The sequence below is a fragment of the Furipterus horrens genome, unplaced genomic scaffold (assembly GCF_987537825.1).
Source record: "Furipterus horrens unplaced genomic scaffold, mFurHor1.1.pri manual_scaffold_1, whole genome shotgun sequence".
Taxonomy (NCBI): domain Eukaryota; kingdom Metazoa; phylum Chordata; class Mammalia; order Chiroptera; family Furipteridae; genus Furipterus; species Furipterus horrens.
In genome coordinates, this window is record NW_028327171.1 from 190097766 (window position 1) to 190112890 (window position 15125).

General features: G+C 33.3%; 1 protein-coding gene across 2 annotated transcripts in view; it reads left to right on the forward strand.

Annotated features, from left to right (window-relative positions):
* Positions 1-15125, forward strand: part of SGO2 (shugoshin 2) — a 34976-nt gene that overhangs the window by 18848 nt on the left and 1003 nt on the right. Inside the window, exons 6-8 of one of the 2 annotated variants that reach the window (XM_090268357.1) lie at positions 3068-3303; positions 4265-7135; positions 9213-9363. In XM_090268357.1, coding sequence (XP_090124483.1) covers positions 3068-3303; positions 4265-7135; positions 9213-9363 — 3258 coding nt within the window. Of the gene's footprint in view, positions 1-3067; positions 3304-4264; positions 7136-9212; positions 9368-15125 lie in introns of those variants that run through there. The other variant, XM_090268358.1, reaches the window with a different exon arrangement.

The following is a 15125-nucleotide window of genomic DNA, read 5'->3' on the forward strand; positions in this document are numbered from 1 at the left end:
TAAAGGTTTATTGCTTTTATTTAAGTGTATAAGTAAATGTACTTATATATATAGAATAATATTTGCACCATGGTAAAAAATTTTTATATATACTATGTTACTTCCTATTCTTTCTAGTTTGCTGCACTTTTTTTTTTGCCTGTTACACTGTATTAGCACCACACTGTACAGTATTCCCTCACTTATCGCAGGTATTACATTCTAGACACCCCCGTGATAAGTGAAAATCTGCAAAGTAGGAACCTTACATTTATTTTAGTATTTATATATATTTTAAGGCTTTATAAATCCTTCACACACACTTATAAACTGTTCCCAGTCCCTTATTAACATTTCCCACTCCCGTATTAACCTTTTCCACTTTTATAAACACTACTTATGTTCTTAAACATATTCTACACCTACATAACTTTAACAACATACATATACAGTACCGCAAAATCCCGTGATATAGCGAAAAATCCGCAATAAATAATTAAATATAGTATTTTTAAAAATCCCACGATACAGTGAGGCCGCAATAAGTGAACTGAGATATAGAGTGGGACTACTGTACCAGTACCTTTTAATGGCTGTAGTTTTAAAATAGTACAGTTTGTTGTCTTATAGTTCCTTTACTTCTTTTTCAAGAATATCTTGGCTATTATTATGCACACATTGTTTGATAGAAACATATGAATCAAGGGTCAACATGCCCTCTATAAAATTTCATTGTATATTTAAGTGTATTTTTGTTTGAAGTATAATATACCTGTTGTACAAGTGCAAAAATCTTCAGTGTGGTGAATTTTTACAAGTGACTACCATTGTATAACCAATACCCAGACCAAGAAACCAAGTATTACCAGTAGCACCTCAAATACCCCTTTGGCCTTTCTACTCAGTACTCACCACCCACTCAAGGATAAATATTATCTGGACTTCTAACATCATAGATAATTAATTTTGCCTAGTTATTAACTTCATATAATGAAGTCATATAGTAGATATGAATTTTGTCTCTGGTTTATTTTGCTCAGCATTGTGTTTGTGAGATTAATTTGTATTGGTGAATGTAGTCAATAATCAGTTCTCATTGCTGTATAGTATTCCATTGAATGATTATACCATAATTTCTCCATCTTTCTGATTTACTTTTTTCTACTTTTGGTTTATTATAAATAGTGCTGCTATGTATATGTCTCTTGAAAGGTATATACACATTTCTGTTGGGTATGTACCTAGGAGAGAATTAATTTGTTTACATACAGTATTTGGCTTTAGGAGGAACTGCCAGTTTTCTAAAAGGTTTATACCAATTTATATGCCTAGCAGCAATATATGAGAAGTCCTAGTGTTCTGTTACCTCTAACAGCATTTGTTATTGTCTGTCTTTTTCCTTTTGGCCATTTGGGGGATGTGTACTGGTATTGAGGTTTTAATTTCAATTTTCCTGATAATTAATTAATTTAAGCATCTGTTTATATGTGTAGTTTATATTAGGTTGTCTGTCATTTTTTAAAGATTTGTAGGTTAAATACATTATATATAAATTCTTTGAACATTATAAATATCTTTTATTCTAGCTTGCCTATCAGTCCCTTAATGGTATCTTTAGATGAACAGATTTTTTAAATTTTTATTTTATATATTTATATATAGCTATATTTATTAATCCCCATTCCCCTTTGGTTACACTTTCTGTGTCCTTTTAAGAAAATCTTTACTAATTGAAACATCATGATGTGTTCCATGTTTCTTTCTTAAAGCTTTGTTATAACATTTTTTCTTTCACATTTAGACCTTTAGTCTACTAGAATTGGGGTATATTGTGAGGAAAGGGTCATAATTTACTTTTGTCATGTAGAACTCCTATTGACCTTGCACCATTTGTTTAGAAAAGATCATCCTTTCCCTACCTCACTGCAGTAACATCTGTATCATAAGTCAGGTGGCTGCATGTATATGCATGTTTCTGAACTCACGGTTCTAAGTCTTGGTATTTAATAGTGTGAATCTTCATTTTACTTATGTTTTTGTTTATGAATATTATCTTGGCTGTTCTTGGCCCTTTGCATTTCCATGTGAATTTTAGAATCAACTTGTCAATTTACATAATGCACATGTGCATCTACACATTCTCTTCTGGAATTTTGGTTGGGATTAAAAATATTCATTATATTAATAGGAAAAAAAGAGAAAAGTAGTATCTTGTCAATAATACAGAAAAAGCATTTGATAAAATTCAACGGCCATTTATGAAAAAACTTTCAACAAACTAGGAGTACAAAGAGACTTCTTTAATCTGAAAAGGAAAATCTACAAAATCCAAGGGCAAGCATATTAAATAATGGGAACACAATAAGAATGCCCTTAGTTTCTCCTAAAGCCAAATACTGTGTGTAAGCCCAGTGATTCTACAACAGAAATGTGTGCATACATTTCAAAAGGCATATACATAGCAGCACTATTTGTAATAGACCAAAACTAGAAAATATCACTGCTAATTGGGTTTATTTGCTTGCCTCCTCCCACCTTCTTTGATGTTATTCTTCATTCTTTGAATCAAGAAGGTCAGTTTATCAAATATCAAATTATTTATGTGGGTTTCTGTCCTTTCCCGCCCCCTCCCACCACCTGTTCCTACAGATTTAACTAGTCTGGGAATATGGCTTTAGTTTACATAAATGTCTTTAGAAACAGCAAACCTCGTTTCACACATAACTTTACATACAATTACACTTGTTTGAAACTAGAGGAAGAGTTTTAGGTATTCCATAGAATTAATTATAGGAAAACTTTAAATATTTCATTATTATTATCCTAATAGTCCAACCAGAGTTTATATCGGTTATCTCCTTTTGCGGCCCCTGGGACTATGAAGATAAGCATTCTTGTTTTACTCCAAGTTCTATACTGTTAGCTACTACCTACTTCATACCCATAATTGTCTTCATTGAACACAAAAAGGTACCGGAGAGGGTTTGTGGTTGGATCTTAAATAAATGGAATCTAGAAAGAACTATCCATGTAATTTTCTGAATAATTTTTGGAAAATACAAAATTTTTCATTCCCACTTGCCTTTAGGGTTCCTTTAACTTCAAATGATGATGATGATGATGATGAAGATAAAGCTAAAGAGAAAATGCAACGTGACAATATCATACCAAAGACATCACCTGATGTTCCTTCTTTGGTATCAGCAAGGCAATCTTTATCAACTCAGTATAATTTGGAATTGTTATGCCTTACAGAAAATAATCAAAATGTGTGTGGTTTAGATGATTCAGAACATATTTCTTCTATTGATATACTTCCCACAGGTGAGTTTTTTTTTTTTTTAATTACTTGAGTATTTAAAATAGTTACATTCATCAGATTTACTTCTTGATGGCCATGGTGTGTAAACAGTTAATTAGTTAGGTTACAGATTTGCTAACTTCTACTATTTTTAAACTGCTGATGAAAATTTTAATTTAAAAGTAAATATGCTAATAAATGTCAGATCCACAGTGGCCTGATACTGTTACTCTGGAAGCAATATTTAGGTATGAGTCAGCCTAAAGAGCTTATGAACTGAAAGATGCCATATTAGTTTCATTTTCTCCTGTTCATAGTTATGAAATTGTGGGCCTAGATAGGTGTAGCGACTTTCAAGATCATAACCAATTAGCAGTAAAGGAAAAACTTGAGTGCGCGTAATGCTTGGGGGAGGGAAAATGATGACACGTTTTATTTACATGGTACTTTAAAATAATAATTGTGCGGTGTAGGCTGGCTTGTGTATTTGTCATAGATTTTCCAATTGGGATATGGAATTAGAACTATATTAAATTTAGAGCTTAGAGTTATTTTTCCTTTCTAAAAATTTAATTTATAGAATTATATGTAATGTATAGAAACTTTGCTGTCTGCTGATAACCTTCTGATAGTAGTTCTTGTAAGAGTTATTACTCCTACTTGGGGTCATTTGCTGGTCCCCTCCCTCTTCAGAAATATGTGTTAATGGCTCTGCTGTTGGCTACACTCCACTCTATTGTTGGGGCCAAGGCAGAGTGAGTTCTCAATATATATTTTCCATAGATACAAATGTAGAATGTACCTTATGACTATTCTCATCATCACTATTTTATTTTCTATCAGCATAAATTCCTTATAAATATCTGAACAGAACACATTGTTAGAAATCCTCTCTGTGAAACAGCTTGATTTCTAATCTAATTTGTTTAAAATAACAAACCGGTCATTACTTATTTCTGAATTTTGTTTCCCTTTATTTTACAGAAAGCTGTTCTCACTCAGACCACAGTTCCAAGAGTTCTCTAATGAGTGAGATGAAAAACTCCCAGTCTATCAGCCACAGAAAGGAGAAACGATCTCTTAGTAACGTAACTAAAAGGAAAAGGCATGCATCCTTTCTGGAATCAAATAATCCTTCTTCAGACAATCCTTGTGTGACAGATTTACATCAACATGGGATTTCAAGTCCAAAATTAAATTGGAATATTGAGATAAATGATTGTACTAATGAAATGAACATTAAAATGCAAAGAAACATACAGCATCTTCCTTACTCATCTGAGTCTGCAAGTGAACCTACTGTGGAGTCCATGAGTCAAGTTCAGGGTAATGATGACATTCAGTGGCAGAAAACTGTGTATGATGCTGACATGGATTTAACTGCTAGTGAAGTAAGCCAAATTATTACAGTTTCAACAGGCACTAAAAATAAAAGTAATAAAAAATCAAATGACTGTGGAATCAAAACTTTCAGAAAAGTGAAAGATTCAAGCTCTGATAAAAAGAGAGAAAGATCAAAGAGACAAATTAAAAATAGTTCAGAAATAAATGTAAAGGAAAAAATTGAAAATGAACCAGAAAGAAGATACGTTGTCCTGAATGGCAACAGAGATTCAAAAAATCCAAATTTTATTTTCAATTCTGAACAGCTGACTCAGTTGGATATACTGAAGACAGTAAGTCTTCATAATGACTTTGATCAAGATAACATACAAAGTACAGAGGATAGTAAAAAGAAAAGAATACATGAAACAATTGAGCAAGAGGAAACATACTCTTTCTCTCAAAGATCAGATCAATTCCAACAGGAAAGTAAATTTGATATGGGTCAAAGTTCTCTAGCTTATAGTAAAAATAAAGCTTCTAGACAGACATTTGTTATTCATAAGTTAGAAAAAGATCACTTTCTCCTAAATCAAAAGGATAAAGAAACCATTTCTGAAAACCTAGATGTCACAAATGAATTTCAAACAGCAGATCTTGCCACCAGACATAATGGAAATTTATGCGATTATGAGACCCAAAATATGTTGGATTTGAAAAAGGATGTCAGTGATACACAAAATGAATCAAAAATAAATAAGAAGCTTAAGCAGAAAGTAAATCAGAAGAGAGAGATAATTTCTGAAGTGATCCAAATATGTGGAGATAATGATAAAGATGAGCATGGCCCAGAAAAAGGTGTCTTTTCCATCCAAACCCAAGAGGATAAAGAAATCATCTCTGGAAACCTAGAAGACCCAAGTGAGTTTCAAACACCTGGCCTTTTCACCCAAAACAGTGGAAGCCTATATGATTATGAGATTCAAAATATTTTGGGGGTGAAAAAGCAAGTTCATGATATGCTAACTGCTTGTCAAAATGAATCAAAAATAGATAAGCTTAGGCAAAAGGTATGTCGGAGGACAGAAATAATTTCAGAAATCATCCAAGTACATGAGAATGATGACAGAGATAGACATGACCCAGAAAAGGGCAACTTACTTTCTCTAATCCAAAAAGATAAAGAAATCATTCCTGAAAACCTAGAAGACTCAAATGAGTTTCAGATAGCTGATTCTTCCACCAGAGGTAATAGGAACCTCTCCAATTATGAGATTAGGAACATTTCAGGGGAGAAAAAGTGTGTTACTAATATGCCACCTACAAAACAAAATGAATCAAAAATAAGTAAGAGGCTCAGGGATAAAGGAAGTCGGAAAACAGAAATAATTTTAGAAACGAACCAAATAAATGAGTTTAATAACAAAGGTGTGTATGACTCAGAAAAAGGTAACTTCTTTTCCCTAACCCAAAAGGATAAAGAAAGTATTTCTGAAAACTCAGAAGTCACCAATGAATTTCAAACAGCTTATCTTTCTTCCAAAGAAAGTGGAAATTTATATGATTGTGAGACCCTAAATATGTCGAATTTGAAAAAGCATGTAACTGATATTCAACCTGCTCAGCAAAATGATTCAAAAACAAATAAGCGTAGGCAGAAAGTCAATCGGAAGACAGAAATAATTTCAGAACTGAACCAAATATATAGGGATAATGATAAAGACATGCATGACCAAGAAAGCTATACAAGAGATCCCAATTTTAAAATCAGTGAATCTAAACAGAGATTTGAATGCCAAGGTATTATCAGTGGATACTGTATGGAAATCAATAGTAATGAAAAGGAAAATTGTGATCAAATTTCAAATCCTTATAAACAAGTTAAAAAGCATGGGAAAGAATCATCAGGCAAGACAAAGGACATTTTAGCGCAGAGTAAAAACAAATCTATTTTTCAGTTAACAGATTCTTTACAGACACCTCCTTCCTTAAAATCAGGTTTAAAACATGTTATTAATGAAACAGATTCTGATTCTGGTAACCAAATGGAAGCACATAAGAATACAACTCTGCATAAGAAAACAGATAACTCCTTTGTGGAAGTGATAAAAGGAGAGTGTCAAGTTAAAAGAAGAAAAAAAATGACATCCCAATCAAAGAAAAGGAAGATGTCCATAGATTCTTCTCCAGATAGCCATGAAGTAATGCAGATAATATCTGACCCCGGTCAGAGAATATCAGTTGAATCTGAACAAGCTAATGAAGGAAAAAAATTGGAAAATGAGAAAATGAAGCCAAACTTGTACCCAAAGGTGTTTAATTCTTTATCTCAGATATATTCACCTAACATACAAGATTCTTGCCTTAACAATGTTCATGAGGGTTCAAAACCTTTGCGTACTTCTTCTAGTAAAGATCTGATAATGAAAGAAAATTTTGCCCTGGAGTGCTCACCAGTCATTCAAGGAAGTGATGACATGCAGAAGATGACAGGGATGAAACTGAAAGTGACCCAGATGACACAGAAATCAGGTGGGTCAACACTTGAAGTGATCAGGTTTCAAAAGTGTATTTTTTTCATTCAACTAGTTAAGTATTCCCTGTTATAACTGATATTTTTATGGCGTTTCAGAACTACTTAACTGTGTAGCTTGATCTATAGAAACAGTATGAAGGAATTAAATAAAGCTTAATACTTTGGAAAGATAACAGTGAGACTGTCTTGGACATTTAATAACCTAAAGAACAGACTGGCCTTTCTCATAGAGTTGTCTGATAATGTCATTTAGGCAGATAATTTCCTTTTCCGTATGTTTGAAGGAAATTAAGTGTTTTAAATATGTATAATAAGGAATTGAGCTGGATTGATTTCATTGAAGAAGACAGTTGCAAGTCTTAGGGTGGAACTTTTATAACAGTATATATTTAATGTGATTAAAGGTGTTTAATTTAGAGGATTAAAAATAAACACTACCAACTCCCTTTTCTCAGAATACATGTATGTAAAAGTTACAAATACAGTGGTAAATGCTTTAATAAAAGCACACGTATATGACAAGGGATGTAATGGGAAGTAATTTTGACTAGAAGAACTGCAAAGACATAATGAAATAGGTAGCATTTTAGGCCCTAAAGGACAAGTGAGATTTTTACCTTACTGTTTACTTTTTATTTTCTCCAAATTATTAAAGTAACACTCAAGGCAGAAAACTGAAAGTAGAGAATCAGAAAATAGTAGGAAAAACAATCACCCAGAGACACTGCAGTCAGCATTTTGGCATATGCATGCAGACTTTAAATCATACTCTCTGGCTCAGTAGATTGAGCACCAGCCTGGGAACCAAAGGGCTGCAGGTTCAATTCCCCGTCAGGGCACACGCCTGGGTTGTGGGCTAGGTCCCCAGGTGGGGGCACGTGAGAGGCAACCACACATTGATGCTTCTCTCTCTTTCTGTCTCCCTCCCTTCCCCTCTCCCTAAAAATAAATAAATAAAATGTTTTTTAATAAATAAATCATACTCTATAAAACATTACTTATCTCACATTTTTTCCATAACATTAGATCCTATGGATGTTCCTTTAGTATTAGAAATTTTCTACTGAGAGCCTAACATTTCACTATATGAAGGTAGAACAAAGGGATTTTTTCCCAGTTTTATTAAGAAATAATTGACATATATCACTTTAAGTTTAAAGTGTACAGCATGATCTTTTGATTTACACATACTGTGAAGTGATTACCACAACAGGTTCAGCTAACATCCATCATCTCATATAGGTACAATAGAAAAGACAGAAGAAAAAAATTTTTACTCCTTGTGATGAAAATTCTTAGGTTTTACTCACTTAACAATTTTCCAGTGTTAACTGGAGTCATCAGGTTGTGTATTATACCCCTAGTACTTATTTATCTTGTAACTAGACGTTTGTACCTTTTGACCAATTCCCCTCCTCCCAACCTCCACTGCCTCACGTAACTATAAGTCTGATCTCTTTTTCTGTGAGTTTGATTGGTTTTTGTTTTGTTTTAAGATTCCACATGTAAGTGAGATCATACAATATTTTTTTTCTGTTTGACTCACTCCGCTTAGCATAGTGTCTTTAAGGTCCATCTCTATTGTCACAGATGGTAGGATTTCTGCTTTTTTAAATTTGATGGCTAAGGCTATTCTGGGTAGAAGGAATACTGAAACAAAAGAAGTACAGAGGTCCAGAGTTATAGGACATGTTAAAGGACATGATACATTTTCAGCTCTGTATTCTTCATGGTACCTTTCAAATTGGCCAAGTGATGACAAATGTCAGATGAAGGCAGTAATTTGTGGGGTTCTGTGAATAGAGTTAAACCATGAAGAATTTTTCTCAGCCAATATACGATTTCAGAATTAAAATGTGGGTTACTTTGATTGTTTCAAATTTTGTTTCTTTTTCTCACTATGGCTGGAAAAAAACTGATTTACAAATAATTGTGCTACTATTGTAATTAAAATTATGACTTGATTATTAAGTTTAAAAATTTGCTACCAATGATTTACAACCACTAAATGTCCAATATCTATTTGCATATCTCTATGTTTATAAATATTTGTAAAAATAATATGCTTTTCAGGTGGTAGAACACTACAGGACTTGACAAATACCAATTTTGTTTCAAATAAAACTGCTAAATCTGAAAATAAGTCGGAAGATCTGTCTTCAGAGCTGCCAAGCCGAAGAAGAAAATGCACTCCACTCTATTTCAAAGAGCCTAGTCTCAGAGAGTAAGTATTTCAATCATAAGTGATTTTCGTGTGGTATTATAAAAAATGTATGTTTAAAAAAATTCTTCATGAATTAGCATTTGAGCACTTCTGAATATCAATAAGACATATATTATTGACATGTAACAACCACAGTATAATCTGAGTGATTTGAAGAAATGCCTTCTTTTATTCTGTGAACTTTTTTTTTTTATAAAAGATGTTTCCTATGGTTTACAAACCATTATTTACATATCTGTTATTTCCATTTATTTATTTTCTACCTTGTTCCCCAGAAGAAGTTTTCAAAGTGGTTTATATGTCCTTTGGCCTTCAAACATATCTCAGCAAAGAAAATAATAGTACTTCCCCCATTTACCCATCCCTCAGGTTCAACAGTTATCAAGATTTTGCCATATTTACTTTATCTATCTTTTCTTGTAGTATTTTTTAAATATATTTTATTGATTATGTTGTTACATTTATCCCAATTTCTTTTCCCTTTGCTCCCCTCCTCCCAGTACCCCTCTTCCCTCCAGCAATCCCAGCCCCCTTAGTTCATGTCCATGGGTCGTGCATGTAAGTTCTTTGGCTTCACCCTTTCCTATATTATTTTTAACTTCCCCCTGTCTATTTTGTACCAACCAATTATGCTTCTTTGTCGCTGCAGCATTTCCCCATTTCTCCTCTTCCCCCCTCCCAGCTGATAACCCTCCAAGTGATCCTTGTACCTATGATTTTGTTCCTATTCTTCTTGCTTAGTTGGATTTTTATTTTATTTTTTAGATTCAGTTGTTGACTGTTGTGAGTGTGTTGTCATTTTTGTTGTAGTATTTTTTAAGCAAATATTGGGTCACTTGTTTCCAAAAACACTTTTGTATATATCTCTAATATGTTTTATTCAAAATTTCATTGTTTCAAAGAATTAATGAAGCAGCCTGTTTTGTAATCATATTTGGGATGTGTTTTCAGCAAGGTAGAGAAAAATACCCTTAAAATTTTTCTTTCAGTTGATTTAGTGTTTGCTTCTTTTATGAAATGAAAGATGTGATGGTTTTGACAGGTGTTTTAGAACAGTTCCCAGCACATGGCAGCAGTACAAGGGAGGGCGAAAGAGAAGCAAATTAAAAGTTTAATAAAGGTCTAAGGGCTTTTAAAAAAACCTGTTGAGCTACTGTTTATATACCACACAGTTCATCCACTTAAAATGTATACAATTCAGAGGGGTTTATGTACTTGCACATATGCATATCATTACCCACATTCAATTCTACAACATTTCTTCACCTCTGTTGGGCTTTTTATTTTTTCATTTAGCAGTGTGGTCTCAAAATTGATATCAATTCATAGAGATTTTTCTCATTCTTTCTTGCAGCTAGATAATAATTATGTATAGATGTACTAGTTTATTCAATCACATTCTTATGTATGCATATTTAGTTTTTTTCCAACATTTTGCAATTATAAATAATACTACATTGAATAATTTTGTGTATATGTCTTTTCATATTGTTGGGGGGGGTGTCTTCAGGGTCAATTGCTAAAAGTGGGATGGCAAGGGTGAAAAATAAGCGTGTATTAGGCATTGCCACACTGCCCCCCAGAGGCTACTACCAATTTGCATTCCCACCAGCAGTGTGTGCACTCTTTCCCCACAGTCTGAACAACAGAACATGCTGTCATATTTTAAATTTTTTGCCAGTCTAATAGGCAAAAAATGGTATCTCACTGTTTTATCTCCATTTCTCTAAGTGAGTTTTAAATGTTTTTCTTATGCTGCAGAGCCACTGTATCATTTTTTTGGTCTGTTCATATCTTTTTTATATTTTCAATTGGTTTTTTGGTCTTTGCCCCCTCAGTTAAGAATTTTTTATCTATTAGGGTTATTAGCCTTTGTGCTATGTGTAGCCAATATTTTTTAATTTATCAGTTATCTTTTGACATGTTTTTTAATTATGCATATTTTTTAAATTCTTATGGGGTCAAATTTGTTGATTTATTTTTTCTTTTCTTTGATTTTTCAGTCATAGTTAGAAAGCCTTTCTCTGTTCCATGGTTAAAGAGGAATTCACCTGTATTTTCTTCTAGTATTTAGATAATTTCATTTCTTACATAAATCTCTAGTCCATTTAGAGTTTGATTATAGTGTGTGGTGTAAACTATAGATCTAATTTTATCTTTTTTCCAATGGCTACCAAGCTGTCCCAGCACCATTTATTTATTTGCATCTTTATCCCGAAGATTTGAGGTGTCAATTATGTCACATCCTAAATTTCTGTAGTGTATTTTTGAGGGGTCTAATGCTGGGCTTTTTATTCTCTTGCTGTGGTCTACTTGTTTATTATAAAGGCTTTATATGATGTTTTAATGTCTGGTAGGGCTAGGACTCATAATTTTTTTTCACTGTTTTCCTGGCTGTTATTACATGTTTATTTTTACATATGAACTTCAGTATTGATTTGTCTAGCTCGGGGTTTCTGAAGCTTGGCACTACTAACATTTTGGGCTAGATATTTCTTTGTTGTGACGGGCTGTTCTGTGCGTTGTAGGATGTTTAGCAGTAACCCTGGTGTCCACCCACTAGATGTCAGTAGCACTTGCCCATTTATAACACTCAAAAATGTCTTTAAATGTTACACAATGTTCCCTGAGGGGCAAAATTGAAAACCAGTATTTTTATTGGGATTGCATTGAGTTTATACATTAATTTAGGGAGAACTAACATCTCTGTATTGAATTGTGTTATATAAGAACAGGAAATATCTTTCTACTTGATTCAAGTCTTCTTTTGTATCTTTCAGAGATGTTTTGAAATTTTCCTGAATAGGTTTTACACATTTCCTGTTGAATTTATCTGTAGGTATTTAATTGTTGCTATTGTAAATGGATATGTAAGTTGGACGTGTAACTCCTGCCCAGTGTTTATTGTTTGTGGGTATGAAAGGTGTTGAATTCTGTCTAAATTTATAACTTGCTACTTACCTAAATTCTTTTATTCTCTGTCTCATTACTTCTCTGTAGCTTTCTAGGTATACTATAATAACATCAGAAAATAGAGATAGTTTTAATTCTTCTTTACCTATTCATATGCCTCTAATTGATTTGCATTGTTTCTGACTTGAATAAAAATGTCTCTACTGTCTCCCCATTAAGGTACTGGCTTTAGAATTAAGGTACGTGTAAATATAATTTATCATACTAAGAAAGTATTCCTCAATGTTTACTGACTGTTTGAATCATGAATGAATGTTGAATTTTGTCAAAGTCTTTTTCTGCATCAATGAAAAAAATTATATGCTTTATTTCTTTATATTTATTAACATGGTGTATAATGATACATTTTCTCATATTGAACCAACCTTGCATTTCTGGAATAAATCTCACTTGGTCATGGTGTATATTTTTCATAATGTGATATGGATTTGCTTTTGTAACTGTGCTATGAGCACATGAGAATAATATATATTCTCTTCAGAGTGTAGAGTTTGATATATATCCATAAGATTTACCCTATTAGCCTTGGCCAGTAGCTCAGTTGGTTACTATCATCCTGATGTGCAACACCAAGGTTGCAGGTTTGATCTCCAGTCAGGGCACATATGAGAATCAATCAATGAATGCATAAATAAGCAGAACAAAACAAACAAACAAAAAATCAATGTCCCTTTCTTTTTCCCTTCTTTTCTCTCTCTCTCTCTCTCTAATTAATAAATAAAAATTAAGAAAAAAGATTTACCCTATTCATTATGTTATTTCAGTCTTCTATCCCCCTATTTTTTTTGTCCACTTTATCTGTCTTGTACTGAGTAGTATATTAAAATCTGTTATTGTGTTCCTATCTGTCTCCATGAATCTCCTGTAGTTTTTGCTTCATAAATGTAGTTGCTCTCTTATTTGATATATAATTACCATAATTACTATATATTCATTGTGGACTAAGGCATTCACTAGTAAAATGTCATGTTCAGACTTTGGGACTTATGAAATAAAGACTTAAAAATATATTTGTATTATCTTCCTAATAACTCCTGCCACTCCTACCCTCAATACTTATGATTATCATTCCATAATACATTACAAGCAGTTTCAAACAGAATCAGCTCGCACTGGGGGCCTGTGAGAAGCTCTGATCTACATGCTGCATGCCTTTCCCAACCCAAAAAGGAAAAGAATGGCAGCTGGGTTGTCATCACTCTTAGCATTTATACTAATATACATTGTGATTTTTGCTTTTAAAAAGTTTACTAACTAAATTATTTACCAAAAAATCTGCATGCCCAGTAGATCAAAACTAAAATACAATACTATTTTATTACAACATTTTGCTGTATTTTGTTTAAAATAAGTAGCTCTTTTGAAAGAATTAATTAAATTATGTCTAATTACTCAAGGCAGTGGTATCATATTGGTCCTGAAGAAGGGTACAGAGGAGGGAAAAAGAACTTCTCTTTACCCATTCATGCCTTATAATTTGGGACCATGTATACATATCTCATCCAAAAACACATATAATGTAAAGAATAAATACAACAACACTTCCTGCAACATTATATACTAGTTTTATAGGTCAGTCCTCTTACTGAACAAAATATTAAACAAAACAAACAAAAACCCTCAAATGCATCTATTAGCTAGTAGGGAAGGAAGCTCAGATCAGAGACTGAATGAGAGCAGGAAGCCAGAAAGGTAAGTGGAGGCTGAAGCTGGTTTTTGCCTGAAGGCATTTGCCTAAGCTTTGGATTCACAGCCTATGGGGCTGGTAACAGAAAGCAAATTCTAGGGTTTAGCTAAAATGAAGAGTGTAATAGTAGATCTTTAGTAACTGACGTTGAGCTACTTTCAAAGTGAAAAGCAAATTAAAAATAACCTTCCCACCAGCTTTTTTAAGCCCTAGGAAATAACTCTGGTACTGAATTGAGGAGCAAAAAAATCTTCTGAGAATTAATAAACAAAATCAAACCCTCATGTATTGCAGCTGTAATTCACAATATCTGGCAGTCACAAAAAACTCAAGCTGAGGATTTAGTATTAGCCCATGTCTTGTAGAGTGCCCCCTGTTGTCTGTTAGAAGCAAATGCAAATATTTTCTAGAGGAGCCCTCTTCATCTTGGTCCACAACACATTTTCCACAGATAAAGTTGCAAGAGAAAGGAAACAGCTAGCTCAGAGCTAAGAAGAACACACACACACAAGGGAACACAACACTAGCAAAAGCAATTGATAGCAGAATCAGGTACAGAATATACAATAAGAATGTTTAATGTTTCAATAAGGAGAGCCTTGAAAATGAATAAAGGTATTTAGTGGAAAAAGTTACAGAAAAGCACCCATAGAATGATTCTATTGATATAAAGATCAAACACAGATTAAAGCCAAACAATATATATTTTAGAAGTGTAATATACAGATGGTTAAAGCTAAAGAAAAGCAAGGGAGTCATTAATGCAATATAGGATAGTGGTTACTTCCTGCGGGATGAGGGCTATGCTGGAGGCATCTGAAGTATGGTAATGTCACAGGTGGGCACAGGTAACCAGGTTCTTGGTGACTGCAGACAAAGAATTGAACCAAACACACAGAGTTTACAGCAGAAAGAGAGAGAGCAGATTTATTAAGAGATAGTACATGCCACAGAACATGGTAGAGGGCCGACTCCAAGTGGAGATTGACCTCAGGTGCTGGAGGGATTCTGTTCTTATAGGGCAGGTATTTCCTGGCTAGTTTTGGCGGGCTTTTAGCACATATGTACAAGTAGTTTTATTACTTTTAAGCTACTGTGCATG